The sequence below is a fragment of the Meriones unguiculatus genome, chromosome 16 (assembly GCF_030254825.1).
Source record: "Meriones unguiculatus strain TT.TT164.6M chromosome 16, Bangor_MerUng_6.1, whole genome shotgun sequence".
NCBI classification, from domain to species: Eukaryota; Metazoa; Chordata; class Mammalia; order Rodentia; family Muridae; genus Meriones; species Meriones unguiculatus.
This window is the reverse complement of record NC_083363.1, coordinates 8,508,455-8,523,690: the sequence shown is the minus strand read 5'-3', so window position 1 is coordinate 8,523,690 and position 15,236 is coordinate 8,508,455. Positions and strand designations below refer to the sequence as shown.

At 52.1% G+C, this 15,236-nt stretch overlaps 4 protein-coding genes across 4 annotated transcripts in view; 1 reads left to right on the top strand and 3 right to left on the bottom strand.

Annotated features, from left to right (window-relative positions):
• The window catches only part of Tspear (thrombospondin type laminin G domain and EAR repeats), a 186,818-nt gene that overhangs the window by 58,605 nt on the left and 112,977 nt on the right, over positions 1 to 15,236 (top strand). The gene's annotated exons all lie outside the window — the stretch shown is intronic.
• LOC110545074 (keratin-associated protein 10-8-like) lies at positions 1,328 to 2,053 on the bottom strand. Its single transcript, XM_060369257.1, has one exon. The coding sequence runs from the start codon at positions 2,051 to 2,053 to the stop codon at positions 1,328 to 1,330; it is 726 nt and encodes a 241-aa protein (XP_060225240.1).
• LOC110545071 (keratin-associated protein 10-4-like) lies at positions 8,281 to 9,081 on the bottom strand. The gene has a single exon (XM_021630918.2). It carries the CDS (start codon positions 9,079 to 9,081, stop codon positions 8,281 to 8,283), a length of 801 nt encoding a protein of 266 aa, XP_021486593.2.
• On the bottom strand, positions 11,899 to 12,647 carry LOC132648336 (keratin-associated protein 10-8-like). The gene has a single exon (XM_060369255.1). The coding sequence runs from the start codon at positions 12,645 to 12,647 to the stop codon at positions 11,907 to 11,909; it is 741 nt and encodes a 246-aa protein (XP_060225238.1). The 3' UTR covers positions 11,899 to 11,906.

The following is a 15,236-nucleotide window of genomic DNA, read 5'->3' as shown; positions in this document are numbered from 1 at the left end:
GGCCATCAGGGTACCAAAGAGGGCCAGATGTATGTTGGGGGTGATCTTCCAGTAAAGTTGAGCCTTACCTGTTGGCCACACAGCACCCACAGCAGGATGTGGACATCATGGCCCTCTGCATCCTCTTATCTGTGGGTGCATAGATTTGCCCCCAAGAACAAGACAAGGCTGTGCCATATAGTCTCTGGTGCTGGAATGCCTCTGTTATCCTGCGAGGTCTTTTGAGTGGGGAAAGGGAGGTAGCCCCCTGAGCACAGGAACCCTGCGTGTGAGGACCAGGGGCTGGTGGCACAGCTGGCGTTACCTCGTGAGGAGTCCCTGTGCTCCTTCAGGGTGGGATGTTGGGTCTGAACTGCAAGGCAGCAAGGCGGGAATCGGTCCCACATTGTGTGAGGCAGCTGCTTGGAAGGACTGTGGGGCACTGGGGCTACGGGAAAGGCATCCAGGAATCCAGGAGAGCCGAATTGGCAGAAGGCACCCAAAAGCCTGTGTGAGGCCGGCGTTCTTAGGGCCTTGGGGCCCTGGCTTAGATGTGGACACTTGGGTGGAGGGTAGAGCTTCTGGGAGAGCTAGAGGCAGAATGAGCAGCGCCATCGAGGGCTGATCCCTCAGGGGAGACTGGAGATGTAGCTTCCTGGTAGGAGGGTCATGTTCAAGTGGGCCCAGCCCTCAGGAGCAGCTGTGACGCTCAGGGGTGCATGGCTGCCTGATAGTTACTTCACCCCACGTTCTTAAGCTCAGATGCCAAGTAGCCGCTCTGAGAAGAGCTAGGTTCCATTTGCTGCATGAAGTCTGGCCCCTTCATGCCCACCCTCCCCTTGCCAAATACAAGACACAGATCATTAGGAAACAGATTTATTTATTTATTTTTAAGTTTTAGTGTGTGTGTGTGTGCATATGTGCATGCCTGTGTGTGTGTGTGCATATGTGTATATGTGCATGCCTGTGTGTGTGTAGGTGTCTGCAGAGGCCAGAAGAGGGCAGCAAATCCCCTGGGGAAGGAATTACAGCTTACAACAGTCACCTTTTGTGCACTGGGAAGAGGACTCAGGTCCTTTGCAAGAGTATATGTGCCCTTAACCACTGAGCCAACTCTCCAGCCCTAAAAGGCAGGTTATCACAGTATGTGCGGTGACAGCCCAGGGGGCTAGACAGCTGGACTTGGGACCTAAGAAGGCAGTGACGCTCCACTCAGGCAGCCTCAGGGTAGGACTCAGCAAAGCACCCTCTGCATGGCCATGGCTAGTCTGTGGTCAAGGCTAGAGGGCAGGAAGAAAGCAGTGGGGAAGCAGCTGTGTGAGTTAGCACCCCAGGTGAGAACTAGGGATCAGCAGCTGAATTTCTGGCCCGAGGAGAGGCCACAGGAGGTCTGGCGAGAGCAGGCAGGGTGGCAGAGCAGGGACACACAGGAGGCTGGGCGGCAGCAGCTGGGCTGGCAGGAGGAGGCACAGCAGGAGGAGGTGGGCAGGCAGCAGGCGGGTCTGCACACGGGGCGGCAGAGCAGGGACATGCTGGAGCAGGGCTTGCAGCAGACAGGAGCACAGCAGGATGGCTGGCAGCAGGAGGAGGAGCCAGAGCAGATGGGTGTGCAGCAGACAGGCTTGCAGCAGACAGGCACACAGCAGGATGGCTGGCAGCATGAGGACTGGCAGCATGAGGGCTGGCAGCTAGACTGCTGGCAGCATGAGGAGGAGCCAGAGCAGATGGGTGTGCAGCAGACAGGCTTGCAGCAGAGAGTCACACAGCAGGATGGCTGGCAGGGGGAGCAGGTGCAGCAGGCTGGCTGGCAGCTAGACTGCTGGCAGCATGAGGGTGTACAACAGGAAGATTGGCAGCAGGGGCTGGACACACAGCTCACTGGGGTGCAGAGGAGGGTCAGGCAGGGGGCTGAGGCACAGCAGCTGGGCTGGCAGCAGCTGGGCTGGCAGCAGCTAGACTGGCAGCAGCTGGGGGCACAGCAGCTGGGCTCACAGCAGCTCTCTGGGCAGTCATCCACCTGCCAGGAGGAGTTGGTGCGAGCGTCAGAGCAGACAGACATGGTGGAGGCGGTCATGGTGGGGTTGGCTGGGAGCTGAGCGTGTGTCGAGTGAGTGGGAGTGATGAGGGAGTGTGTGTGTGAGGTGCTCTGGGCTCCGGGCTTTTATCCTCCAGGAATGTCTTGCTGCAGGAGGCCGTGCGCCCTTCCTCTTCCTTGTTGTTCAGTCTGGAGTGTGCACTGCAGGGCTCAGGCATAAACTCCTGTTGTGCTGGTTCCTCTAAAAATAGGCACTGCTGGAGGGAAATCACAGCCTTTCTGGGCTGACCCTGTGCCCTCTACCTTTTGGTCACCTGCCAGGGTACCTGGTTATGACGCTGGGCACCAAGACTATTGCATCCTCCAGCTCTGTCCTTGGAGGTGTGGTCCAGCCTGCCTGTGCGGGGAGAGAGGCAATGGGCTCGTCACAGACTTGTCTCTCCTGAATCTGAGACCAGCACTGTGCCCAGAGCTGGTCCCATCCATGGCCTCTGCTCCCCAGTGTCCTCTATGTTGTCGGATGCCTGGTTTGGTGGGGGGGCTCTTGCTGGGAGTCATGGGCCCCAGAAAGCAGTGGACAGGGTGTGCGAAGTCACAGACAGGGGAGCAGAGCTCAGCAGTTCAAAGGCCTGGCTGTGCTGGGTGGGGCTTCTGTACCACGCAGTGCCAGCTTCCTGCCTCATATGCATGGCACAGCTTCCCACAGCTTCATCCTTGACAGGCCTCATCAGCATGATAGCCACAGCTCACTGACCCCTCTGGATCTCTGCCAGCCACCCGTAGTTTCAACTGGTCTCAGCTGGGGACTTCCAGCTTCCCCTTTGACCTAACTTTGAAAGGCTTTGCACGGGCCTTTCAGACCTCACTCTCTACCCCACTCCCCAGCCTTACCCTTAGCCTCTATCTCTGGAGGTCAAAGGTGAGAGGTCAGATACCGTCCCTTAAACAGGCAGCCGAAGAAGACCGCAGCGGAGGACAGGACTAGAAACACAGAATCAAAGCCATCGGGCCTCAAAGCCTGGCCTCAGGGAACAGTACATTTCCATTTTTATCCAGTCACGGTTGTGTCAGGAATGCATTTCTTTGTCGTTGAGGCTCAATTCTATTCTCTCACGCGGCGGCACCACGTTTCGCCTCTCTGTCAATGGCTGGGCACTCGGCCCGTTTTCAGCTTTGTGATACTGTGAGCAGCTCTCCTTTGACCATTTCACCAAAGTCCTTGGCAGAGACCCACGGGCGGAAGAGCTCAGCCGTGTGGTTTTGCGTTTAGCATTGTCCAGCTCATTTCCTAATGACCTGAGACTGGGCTCCAAGCACTCTGTCACTGTGTGTATATCTCCTTTAAGGAAGTGGCCACTGAAACCCCACGCATGGTCTGAACATAACCCTGTCTTTTCTTTAACACTAAATTTCGACAGTCCTTTTTGACATAGAGCATGTTGGCTTTCCTGTCACGGAGTTCTCGGTGGATTCTGGGTAGCAGGTTCCCCTGACCATCTGTGTTCTGAGGGCTGTCACTCAATTCCTGATCATGTCCTTTGATGTCCAGGGCTGTCTTCATTTAGGTGGTTTAAAGTCTCTTCTCTTGTGTCCCTCGCGCTTTTGCGACTTGTCTGAGACATCACAGAGGAGTCTTTGGTCAGGAGATTGGCTTTTAAGCTTTTCTTCTAAGACTTCATAGCTTTGGTTCACATAGTTGGGTTTCTGGTACATTTTGAGTTAATTTTTGATGTGGCATTAGTGTGTGGTATTATCTTCGGCATGTGACCACCTGACTGTCCCAGCACTGTTTGTGGAAGAGACTGCTCTTCCATCGCTGCGTTTCCTGGCTCTGTTGTTAAAAGTTTGATCTACACACCCAGCATTGCACTGGCAGCACGGTTTTGACCCCCGAAGGCTTTACTGTTGGTAATTGTATTTTTTTTTTCTTGCCTAATAGCTTTGACTATAGCCTCCAGGGCAGCAGTGTCGAGAGGAAGTGGTGGGAATGGACACCTCTGCCCCGTCCCTCACCTTAGAAAGGGGTAGGCTTCACGGCTGTCCTGCATTGCACTGGGAACGTTCTGTGAGCCTTTTTGAGCGTTGCTGTTATGAAGGGGTGTTGGATGTTCCTAGGCATCCTTCCTTGCACGATTGAGACGGCTCTGAGGTTCCTCAGTCCCCCGTGATATACTGCACAGGTTAATTTCCCCTGTAGAGTCAGCTTTGCATTCCCTGCAACCCTGCTGTGCCACACAATCCTTTTCTATGCTGCTGGGTCAGTCGGATTATGTTTTATGGGTGGGGTGTGGTACCAGAAGAGCTCATAATCCTTTTCTAAATGTTTCCTGTCAGTATTTCTGAAGCTATTGGCCCTAGGCTCTTCATTCAGGGATGGTTTTTATTTAGTGATTAACTTCTTTGACCATCTTAGGTCAAAACCATTGGGTCAGTTCATACACTTTAGACCTGAGACACAGAGGGATGAAGATGGGACACGGGGGAAGAGACACCTACAAACAGCAACCAACGGGATGTGGGCAGCGAAATAAGAGTCGACAGGGCAAGCCACAGAGTTGGAACTGGTTAGGAAAAAATGAGTAACACTAAATATCAATACAGAGAGCAATCTTCCAAGACCACATGGTTATCATCATATAGACTCCAATATACACGAACTGGGAAGAATCAACTCTTTTACACTGATGACAGCTGGCAATGCCAGCAAGCCATGGCTAGTGTAAAAAGAAGAAACAGGAGGAAAAACAGGCAAAACACAAGACAGCAGCAGCTTCCCTTACCCTAAAGGTTGCCTCACAGCTCAGGCCAAACAAGTCTCAAGGAATTTGAAATAGTTGAGATTGCCCGAGGCGCCATCTCTGACCATGGCAGAAAGAAACAGAAATCAAAACAGAAATTGGCGATTTCCCCAATCTGTATAAATAGAACACACACACACACGTACACGCACATGCACACGCACACACACACACACACGCTCTCTCTCTTAAATAGCCAGGGAGTCAGGGGAGAAGCTGGAAGATACAAGGGGCAGATAAAAATGAAAACACAACAAACCCAACCTGGGATGCGGCCAAAACAGCACAAGAGGGAAACTCACAGTCACAAAGGAAGAAGACCAGTCATATAAACTCACACATCTTGAGGAACCAGGAAAAGGAAGTGTAAATGAAAGCCACACCCAGAAGTGAGCAGGAAGTACAGAATAGAGCCTGGTCACTGAGACCTAGAAAAACAGCGGTGGGATGGAGGCAGCAAAGAACAACACTGGGCAGAGTCTAACCTGACTAAAGGGAAAGGAGATTTAAAAAAGTCAGGTCACACATGGAAACAGGGTCAGAGCTGTGTGTTTCTGTAAACAGGATAGACTTGGAAGAGTGTGCTGAACCATGGATAAACATTAGGGGCAGACTCCATGCAGTCCAGAGAGCAGGTATTGTAGACAGACCTCATTTCTTCCTGTATTCTGAGTCCTTTCTGTGACGAATAAAAAACCCAACTAATTATAGAGCATGGCTGTGAGCCACGGACTCTCTTAACTAGGCAGACATATCTGAATTTCTCTGTCTTTTTTTTTTTTTCTTTGTGTAAATGAAGGTTGGAGAAAAGGCACCTGCATGTGCCCTGAAAGCATTCCACGCTGGGGCAGTTATAGGACTTTTTATATATTTCCACATATTTTCAGACAAGGTCTTACTAGGTTGACTTTGAACTTGGGACCCTCCTGCTTCAGCTTTCTAAGTAGTTTGGGACTGTAGGTAACAGCCACCATGTGCAGCTTTCCTTTGTATTTAAAGGATAATTTGCCGAGTGTCGATTTCTGAGTAGGACCATTTCCTTCCTATCATAGAAGTACACCTATCACATAAGCCAATGTCTTCCGGCCTCTGGTGCAGGTGAGAAACGAGCTTCCAACTCCCATGCTTGTCTCGCAGTGACTGCATCCTAGTGTGTCTCCTTGGTGGCCTTTGAGCTTCTTCTCGCTTGGAGTTCATTGTGCTTCCAGAGGTCCCGTCACATTTGGGAAGGTTATTTGTGGGAATATTTCAATTATTGTCTATTAGGATAGAGTACACCTGAGCTCCACCGTCTTCATCCTAAAGGACACATTTCTGGGCACCTTCCAGAAAGATGGGTTCTATAGATTGAGAAAAAGTAAGCTTACAAGAAGGGTCTGGTGCCCAAAAGTCTCTGGCCACACAGCACAAAGGTCACCAGGCTAGGAAGCATGCCTGTTCCAGGCTTCTGGGTGGAAAACAGGTTCTGTATTCCTTCTATTGAAGGAACAACCCTCTGTGCTTAATATGGCAGTTTCCCCTAGTACATGTCTGTGAGCACAAGGGCTGCCTAGACCAGTAAATTCTTATATTTAGTTCCTTTTAATTCATGTTCCCTCCCCTTCCCTCATCTCCTCATTTGCTATTGTAGATGAGGCTCACCATTTGGTTTGGACGCTCTTACAGGCTCTTTGCCTTGTGTGGCAGATTTGACCTCACACATTTCTGCCCTGGCTTGTGTTCTTTCCTCTAACCATTTTGGGATGCGGTTCATTCTTGCTTTTGTGAGACCTTGAGATGTGCATCATTAGGTTGTTTGTTCTTGGTCTTTCTACCCTCTGATGCGGGCATTCCCGATAGGAGCGTCACTCATTTCTGTTTTTGCTGTGTCCCAGGGCTTCAGTAGGCTGTATTCACACTCTCACCTATCCCCCCTGACTTCCTCAGTAACCAAAAGCTTATTTTAAAACGTGTCTCTCTGTGTATAAAAATATGTGTGCCATGATGTGCATGTAGAGGGGTTAGAGGACAATTCTTGAGAGTCAGTCCTCTCCTACTACTTTGTGGGATCTGAGGCTCAAAATCGGTCTTGCCAGAGCCTCACACAGTGCCTTTACCCACTGAGCCATGCCACCAGCTGAAGCATATTGTCTGACACATCTATGTTTATTGATGCTCTGTTCACATTAGGAAGGAAATAGACCCATTAATGATGAAATCTGAAAGAAAATGGGTAGAACTGGAAAATATTATATTAAGTGAGGCCACACACTGAGGTTCAGAAAGAAGAATACTGCACCTTCTCTCTCATATATGAGTTCTAGCTTCTTATTTTTATATATGCACATGTACATGAAGCCAAGTGTGTATGGAGCTGGGGAAACTAGGAAGGTGGCCTGAAGTGGGGTAAGGCCTTCAGGCAGAGTGTGGGGGTAACAGAACATGTGACACAAAAGTGGAAGAGTAACTCGGAGAATGGCGTAAGTGGGCAAGGGGCAGGGAGGGTAGAGGCTGGGAAGAGGCTGGGCTCATCAAAGCTAAGTGCGTATGAGGGTTCCTTAAGTAAGCTTGCTGCTCTGTAAACTAACAAAATTGAAATGTGCCGCTCAGTCTCCGGGCATTTTTTCATTTTCAGGTTTTGCTTGCTGTTGCTTCGAGGTACACACCACCAGGACCAGAAAAGACACATGTGCGATTTCAGGGGTTTGGGATTTACTAAGACTTGTTTTGTACCCTCTGATCTGGTCTATTCTACACAGTGAAAGTTCCATGTGCTAAAGAAAAGAACGGTGCGATATTAGGAATGTTCTGTAGATGTCTGTCAAGTCCTTTGATCTGCTGTGCCATTAGCTCAGGCGTCTGTTGATTTATTTTAATTAATTAATTAATAGTTTTGCTTGTTACACCCACTGCCAGGGATGGCTGTTGCACGGTATGGTAGCATTTTATTGGGTTCTATTTCACTCTTGGTCAAAGGATGCTCGTTTTGTGAAGTTGGGCAACCACCATTGGGTGTATAGGTTCATAATTGTGTGCCTTCTTGATAAATTGATCCCTCAGTCATTATGTTGTTAGATGTTTGTAATTCCTAAGGCGTTTTTCTGTTTCTCTTAATTCCATTTTGTCAGATGTGATGACTCTGAGCCTCAGACCTGGAGATACACAGATGGTAGAAAAGGTGCAGGCCCCAGGAAGAAAGTCATGATAGAGACAGAGTGGGTCAGAAAAGGTTTTATTGATTTGTTCAGGTCCAGAGTGGGACAGCTGACCACAGAAGCAGGGTCAGTCAGGGGTGGAAGGAAAGAGGGTCACCAGCTCTCCTGGCACCTAGTGGAAGAGGAACACACCAGGCCTTCTAAATGGTTGAGCTACCCTCGGCTTCTCTTCAGATGGTGTACATCTTTCTTCTGGGCTGAGCCTGCATGAGTGGCAAATACAGGTTGGTAGGGATGTAGTCCCGTGCCCTGGTACTCCAGTGGGTCCTGGCACTCAGCAGCTGGACTTCTGGCCTGAGCAGAGGCCACAGCAGGCCGGGCGGGAGCAGGCAGGGCGGCAGAGCAGGGACACACAGGAGGCTGGGCGGCAGCAGCTGGGCTGGCAGGAGGAGGCACAGCAGGAGGAGGTGGGCACGCAGCAGGCGGGTCTGCACACGGGGCGGCAGAGCAGGGACATGCTGGAGCATGGCTTGCAGCAGACAGGAGCACAGCAGGATGGCTGGCAGCAGGAGGAGGAGCCAGAGCAGATGGGTGTGCAGCAGACAGGCTTGCAGCAGACAGGCACACAGCAGGATGGCTGGCAGCATGAGGACTGGCAGCATGAGGGCTGGCAGCTAGACTGCTGGCAGCATGAGGAGGATCCACAGCAGATGGGTGTACAGCAGACAGGCTTGCAGCAGAGAGTCACACAGCAGGATGGCTGGCAAGGGGAGCAGGTGCAGCAAGCTGGCTGGCAGCTAGACTGCTGGCAGCATGAGGGTGTGCAGCAGCTGCTGCAGCCAGACTGGCAACAGGGACTGCACACTGGGGTGCAGACAAGGGTCAGGCAGGGGGCTGGGGCACAGCAGCTGGGGACACAGCAGCTAGACTGGCAGCAGCTGGGCTGACAGCAGCTGGGGACACAGCAGCTTGACTGGCAGCAGCTGGGGACACAACTGCTAGACTGGCAGCAGCTGGGCTGGCAGCAGCTGGGGGCACAGCAGCAGGGCTCACAGCAGCTCTCTGGGCAGTCATCCACCTGCCAGGAGGAGTTGGTGAGAGCATCAGAGCAGACAGACATGGTGGAGGCGGCCATGGCAGAGCTAGGTTGGAGTAGAGTGAGGGAGTGAGTGGTGAGTGGTGAGTGTGAGTGTGAATGTGTGTGAGGTGCTGGGCTGTTGGCTTTTTATCCTCCTCCAGCCTGTTTTCCCAGAGAGAGACGCACCTCTCTTCCTGTTGTGCAGCAGGTGCATTGTGGGAAGTTCCTCTTCCTGACCATGGCCTTGGAAAAGACAGGAGGAGCAGGTGCAGTGCAGCAAGCTGGCTGGCAGGTAGACTGCTGGCAGCATGAGGGTGTGCAGCAGCCGGATGGGGGATCAAGGCTTGCTGGCAGCTCCAGAGTGAAGAGGAAGCTCAGCTGTGTCTTTGTCTCTTTCCATAGAGCAGGTTTACGAGAGTCACTGGAAAGAGCTATCCAGACCTGTTCTGCCAGGTTTGAAAGCTTCCAAGGTCTCTGGGCGCTTGAACAAGACTATCCCAGCTCCTTCAGAGCCCCACAGCCCTGATACTCCAGGCTGTGACAGTGGCCTTGATGTACCAATTATACAGGTATTGGTGAAGATCAGAGAATTTATTTTTTTATTTTTTTATTCAGTGTAGCCATATGGGAAAGAGGAAGAGAAGTTCAGAGAAAATGTCACCCTCGAGTCCATCTTCAGAGTTCTGACACTGGGATAAAGTTTACATAGGCAAGAAGAATGCACAGTTAACAGTCCTGGCCAAGGTGTGGTCTAGTCCATCACCAGCTGGGTTCCAGTGGTTCCTGCAAGGTATTCTGGAAAGCAAACTTCCCGTCTGGCTGGCATCAGAACCAGGTTTTTCCTCAATGAAACTCCTGAATAAATTCCAAATCCCTGGGGAGTCCATTGTCTCAAAACTCTGCAGGGTCCAAGTGACTCACCTCTGCCTTCCTTCAGGCCTGCCACGTGGCTACACATCTGCACAGGTGTGGCATCACTTGTGTCACAGAAGCCACATCCCAATGTCTCTGGTCACAGCCATGTTGCTGCCCCGGGATTGCAAGTTCAGCTGACTGTGAATACTGGGATAAGAGCCCACAGGCTTCTCAGGGGCTATCAGATGCTGTAGGAGATCAGAGGCCTGAGGGCATACTGGCACCTGACAGCATTGACCTGATAGGAGCTAAGGCCAGGGTGAAGTGAGTGTCTGGCTGTGACAGACAGGTGCTTGAGCCCCCCAGCTCAGGAGGGTCACCCATGCCCATAGCCTGCTCAGAGCTGGGCCTTCTCAGCTCTGTCCAGCCCTGTTCTTCTAGGGCTGTCCTAGAAGTCTGGCACAAATACACCGTGCCTGTCATGGAGGTATCCCTGTGCAGAAGAGAGCTGTAGCCAGCCGGCCAGGGTGAACATGGACACCAGGGCATAGTAAAAAGATTGTGTCACTGGCAATATCTGACAAAAGCAGATATTAAAGAGAAAGGATTAACTTTGCTCATGGCGTCAAAGAGCTTAGTCCACCACGGCAGAGACGGGGAAACAAAGCAAAGCCGCTCACACCATGGAAGCCAGGAAACAGAGAGCGCCTGCCCTAGCCCGGTTTCTCCTCTCTCTTTCTTCCATCTTGTCTCCAGCCTCACTGGGCAAGTCTTTACCCTCAGTGAAATCTCTCAAAAAACAATCAACAAAGAAAACACAAAAACCCTCACACCCATGCTCAGAGCGGCATCTCCCCATTTCCTGGCCACCTCTTGGCAAAGTCAAGGTGACACCAGGACCAAGTACGACAGGTGTGTAGTTCCTGACAACAGTGTCATCATACCAATAGAGCTGTTAGGGAAGGAGGCTGCACCCCAGGACTGGGACCTGATGGGAGTCAGGATGCCCTCCCTGAGCCAGAGTGTAGAGCTGCTCCACGGACCAGGGAAGCAGGCTTGTCACAGAGCAGTCTTGGGGACAATGATGTTCTGGACAGCTAGTGGCAACCAGAGAGACGACCTGTGGCTGCTGAAGGCTGCCGAAGGCTGCAGCAGCTCTGCTCTGTTGCCAGCATCCAGAGGAAGCCTGGCCCAGATCAGCTTGCCCAGATGAACAGCATAGGATGGCTCTAGACTAGGACACATCTGCAGGTGACCAGTGCTGGTGAGTCCTGGGCATGTGGATTTTTTGGTTAAACCCATCTGGGACATCTGGAAAGAGGTCCTGAGCTCTAAGAAAGAAGCCACAGGCCTTCATGACCACTGAGCAGGGTTAACTCACTTCCGGATATGTCTGTGGTTAAGGGAGACTGCAGTCCGGGGAAGCCACATGCCCGCATAGCATGAGGGAGGTGATGGATGTTCCCTCCAGCCTACCTGACTAGAAGATGAAGGGAAGCTCTGGTGTTTCAGAGCGGACACTTTTGAGAAAAGGTTCTCTGAAGGAGAGCATGCGTGAGTGTGGACAATGCAACCCATGGATGGAGCAGGGAGGACAAAGGGGAAAAGGAAGGAGTAAAACACCAACATTTCACTCTGCTACTCAGATGCTATCAAGAGACCTGCTTCATCCTCCAATTCCCAGGAGTGATAGGCGAAGCTGAGCAAGCCCACTCCTTCTCCCTATTCTCTGTGTTGCTTTGATAGTTCATAAACAATACAAAAAAATAATACAGAAGGGTGTTGGCTGATGATGACTTTATTGGTGTTGTGAGCTGCTGGTATCAAGGCAAGTGACCCAGAGCATTACAGCACAGGGAAGAACTGTGTCCCAGTGACTCCTGGAGGGAGGAGGGGAGGCCAGGTCAGCACAGGAGACACATTGTGTTCCTCTTTGGGGGAACCATCTGTCTCAGGTCAGTAGACTAGAGAGGCTGACATGGAGCATAGGGAGAGAGCCAAGGAAGATGACACCAGGAACAGGCCCATCAGCAGCTGGACTTGTGGCCCGAGGAGAGGCCACAGCAGGCCTGGCGGGAGCAGGCAGGGCGGCAGAGCAGGGACACACAGGAGGCTGGGCGGCAGCAGCTGGGCTGGCAGGAGGAGGCACAGCAGGAGGAGGTGGGCAGGCAGCAGGCGGGTCTGCACACGGGGCGGCAGAGCAGGGACATGCTGGAGCAGGGCTTGCAGCAGACAGGAGCACAGCAGGATGGCTGGCAGCAGGAGGAGGAGCCAGAGCAGATGGGTGTGCAGCAGACAGGCTTGCAGCAGACAGGCACACAGCAGGATGGCTGGCAGCATGAGGGCTGGCAGCTAGACTGCTGGCAGCATGAGGAAGATCCACAGCAGATGGGTGTACAGCAGACAGGCTTGCAGCAGAGAGTCACACAGCAGGACTGCTGGCAGGGGGAGCAGGTGCAGCAAGCTGGCTGGCAGCTAGACTGCTGGCAGCATGAGGGTGTGCAGCAGCTGCTGCAGCCAGATTGGCAGCAGGGACTGCACACTGGGGTGCAGACAAGGGTCAGGCAGGGGGCTGGGGCACAGCAGCTAGACTGACAGCAGCTGGGGACACAGCAGCTAGACTGACAGCAGCTGGGGACACAGCAGCTAGACTGGCAGCAGCTGGGCTGGCAGCAGCTGGGGGCACAGCAGCTCTCTGGGCAGTCATCCACCTGCCAGGAGGAGTTGGTGCGAGCATCAGAGCAGACAGACATGGTGGAGGCGGCCATGGCAGAGCTAGGTTGGAGTAGAGTGAGGGAGTGGTTGAGTGGTGAGTGGTGAGTGTGAGTGTGAATGTGTGTGAGGTGCTGGGCTGTTGCCTTTTTATCCTCCTCCAGCCTGTGTTTTCCCAGAGAGAGACGCACCTCTCTTCCTGTTGTGCAGCAGGTGCATTGTGGGAAGTTCCTCTTCCTGCCCATGGCCTTGCAACAGGCAGGGGGAGCAGGTGCAGCAAGCTGGTTGGCAGCTAGACTGCTGGAAGCATGAGGGTGTGCAGTAGCCAGATTGGGGATCAATTCTTCCTGGCAGCTCCAAAGTGACAGGAGAGCTCAGCTCTGAGAGTGGCAAGGTCTCTGTCCAGGATTGCTGGCAGCATCTGTCCAGGTGGAGAGACCGTGGGAAACAGAGACCTGCTCTCTGTGAGAGAGAAAAACGGGTGGAAAACCTGGTAGCTCCAAGACCCACCTATGCCAGTGTGCCAGATGTGAGACACTGGTGATGCCTGGAGGCCACACCAATGGCTATCAGGGAGATGAGAATAGAAGAGCAAGAGGAGAACCAGTGATCAATACAGATTTCATCAGAATTCAGTTGTGTGCGAGCAACAGAGAGGCTGAAGCAGGAAGGTCTCAAGGTTGAGGCCAGTGTGGACCCCCTAGAGAAAACTTGTCTCAAAATCCTCAAAACAAACCTCTTTAAAAAACAGCGAGTCTGTGACCATTGACCCTTCTCCTTCAAGTGCTAATTTCCTGATGTCAGGTAACCCAGCCGGCTTTTGAAAAACCTCAGGTCTGAGAGCTCCCAGTGTCTGCAGAACACAGAGTGAGGCCTGTGGTCACAGAGCCATGCTGGCTGACATGCAGGCCGCCTCTCTCTGCGGACACCTGATGGTTTTCTCTGATTACATGGCAGTTGACACCACTGGGCCCACGGCCTGAGACATGATCCCGGGAATGTGTGTGTGTCTGGCTGTGCGCTCCCAAGGCTCTGTCTGTGATGGCCTTGCCTGAGATGGTTACCATGTATCATAAGGACTTTTTTCATCCTGGGATTGGAAGACCTTGCTGGTTCAAGTGAGGCTGGGGACAGGACACTTGGTCAGATGCTGTTTCCGGGGGAGTGGCCATACTCCCTCAGCCTTTGAGTGCAACTCTGTTGTTCAGCGGAATTGTCATTTGACCTTGGAGTCCTGAGGTGAGGATCTGTGCCTTGGAAGCCATGTGGGGCTATAAAACTTTTCATGGAATTTATGAATTCCAGCTAAGGTGAGGTGCTTCCGGGGTGTCACTAATTGTACAAGGGAGCTTAGCCAAAGCCTCCAACCATTTCTCTGGGAAACACACTAAGAGGTGACATTATCTTGTCCTTTACAAAGTACTAAAGTGCGTGACCCCAGGCAAGACACATGGTTTCCCAAACCCTGCCTCCATCTCAGGAGTGTGGGAGTTCATTCCTGGGTTCTGTCTGTGGGGCACAGGCTGTATGGATCCAATGGGTGACACGGGCTATGAGTGTGAGTTCTGGCCAAGCTGGGTCTTTGTCTCTTTCCATAGAGCAGGTTTCCTGGAGTCACTGGACTGTGGGGAAATGAACTCTAAGGTGGCAAAGCATGAATGTGTCTAAAGACTGTGTCATCCAAGTCCTGTTCCTGAGGCCATGCTACCAATTCCTATCCCTTCATAGCCAGTTCACACTCAGGTGGTTGGCTTTGTCAGGCAGTTTATTCTGGTCAATTCATAGGCTTGGCAATTCTGTGACTTTCCCAGCTTGTCCTGTGAATGATGCTCAGGTCCTTTAACATCTCCATTTGCCCACATGCCCCAAGGAAAGAGCTATCCAGACCTGTTCGGCCAGGTTTGAGAGCTTCCTAGGTCTCTGGGCTTTCAGTCAAGACTATCCCAGCTGGTTCAGAGCCCCACAGCCCTGATAAGCCTTGATGTAGCAATTATACAGGTTTTGCTGAAGATCAGAGAAATTTTTTTTTAATTCAATGTAGCCATATGGGGAAAAAGAATAGAGGTCCACAGGAAATGTCACCCTCAAGTCCATCTTCAGAGTTCTGACACTGGGATAAAGTTTGAACAGGCAAGATGAAAGCAAAGTTAACAGTCCTGGCCAAGGTGTGGTCCTGTCCATCACCAGCTGGGTCCCAGTGGCTCCTGCAAGGTATTCTGGGAAGCAAATTTCCCATCTGGCTGACACCAGGCTCAGGTTTTTCCTTCTTCTCCCTGAATGAAGTTCCTGAGAATATTCCAATTCTCTGGGGAGTCCATTGTCTCAAAACTCTGCAGGTTACAAGTGACTCACCTCTGCCTTCCTTCATGCCTGCCACGTGGCTACACATCTGCACAGGTGTGGCATCACTTGTGTCACAGAGAGGCCACATCCCAGTGTCTCTGGTCCCAGCCATGTTGCTGTGCCACGTTTGTGAGTTCAGTTGACTGTGAACACTGGGATAAGAGCCCACAGCCTTCTCAGGGGCTATCAGATGCTGTGTGTGAGCAGAGGTCTGAGGGCATCCTGGCACCAGACAGCATATACCTATAGGGTCAACGGCTAGGTTGGGGTGTGGCCCCTGGGGAAGTGAATGTGGGGCTGTG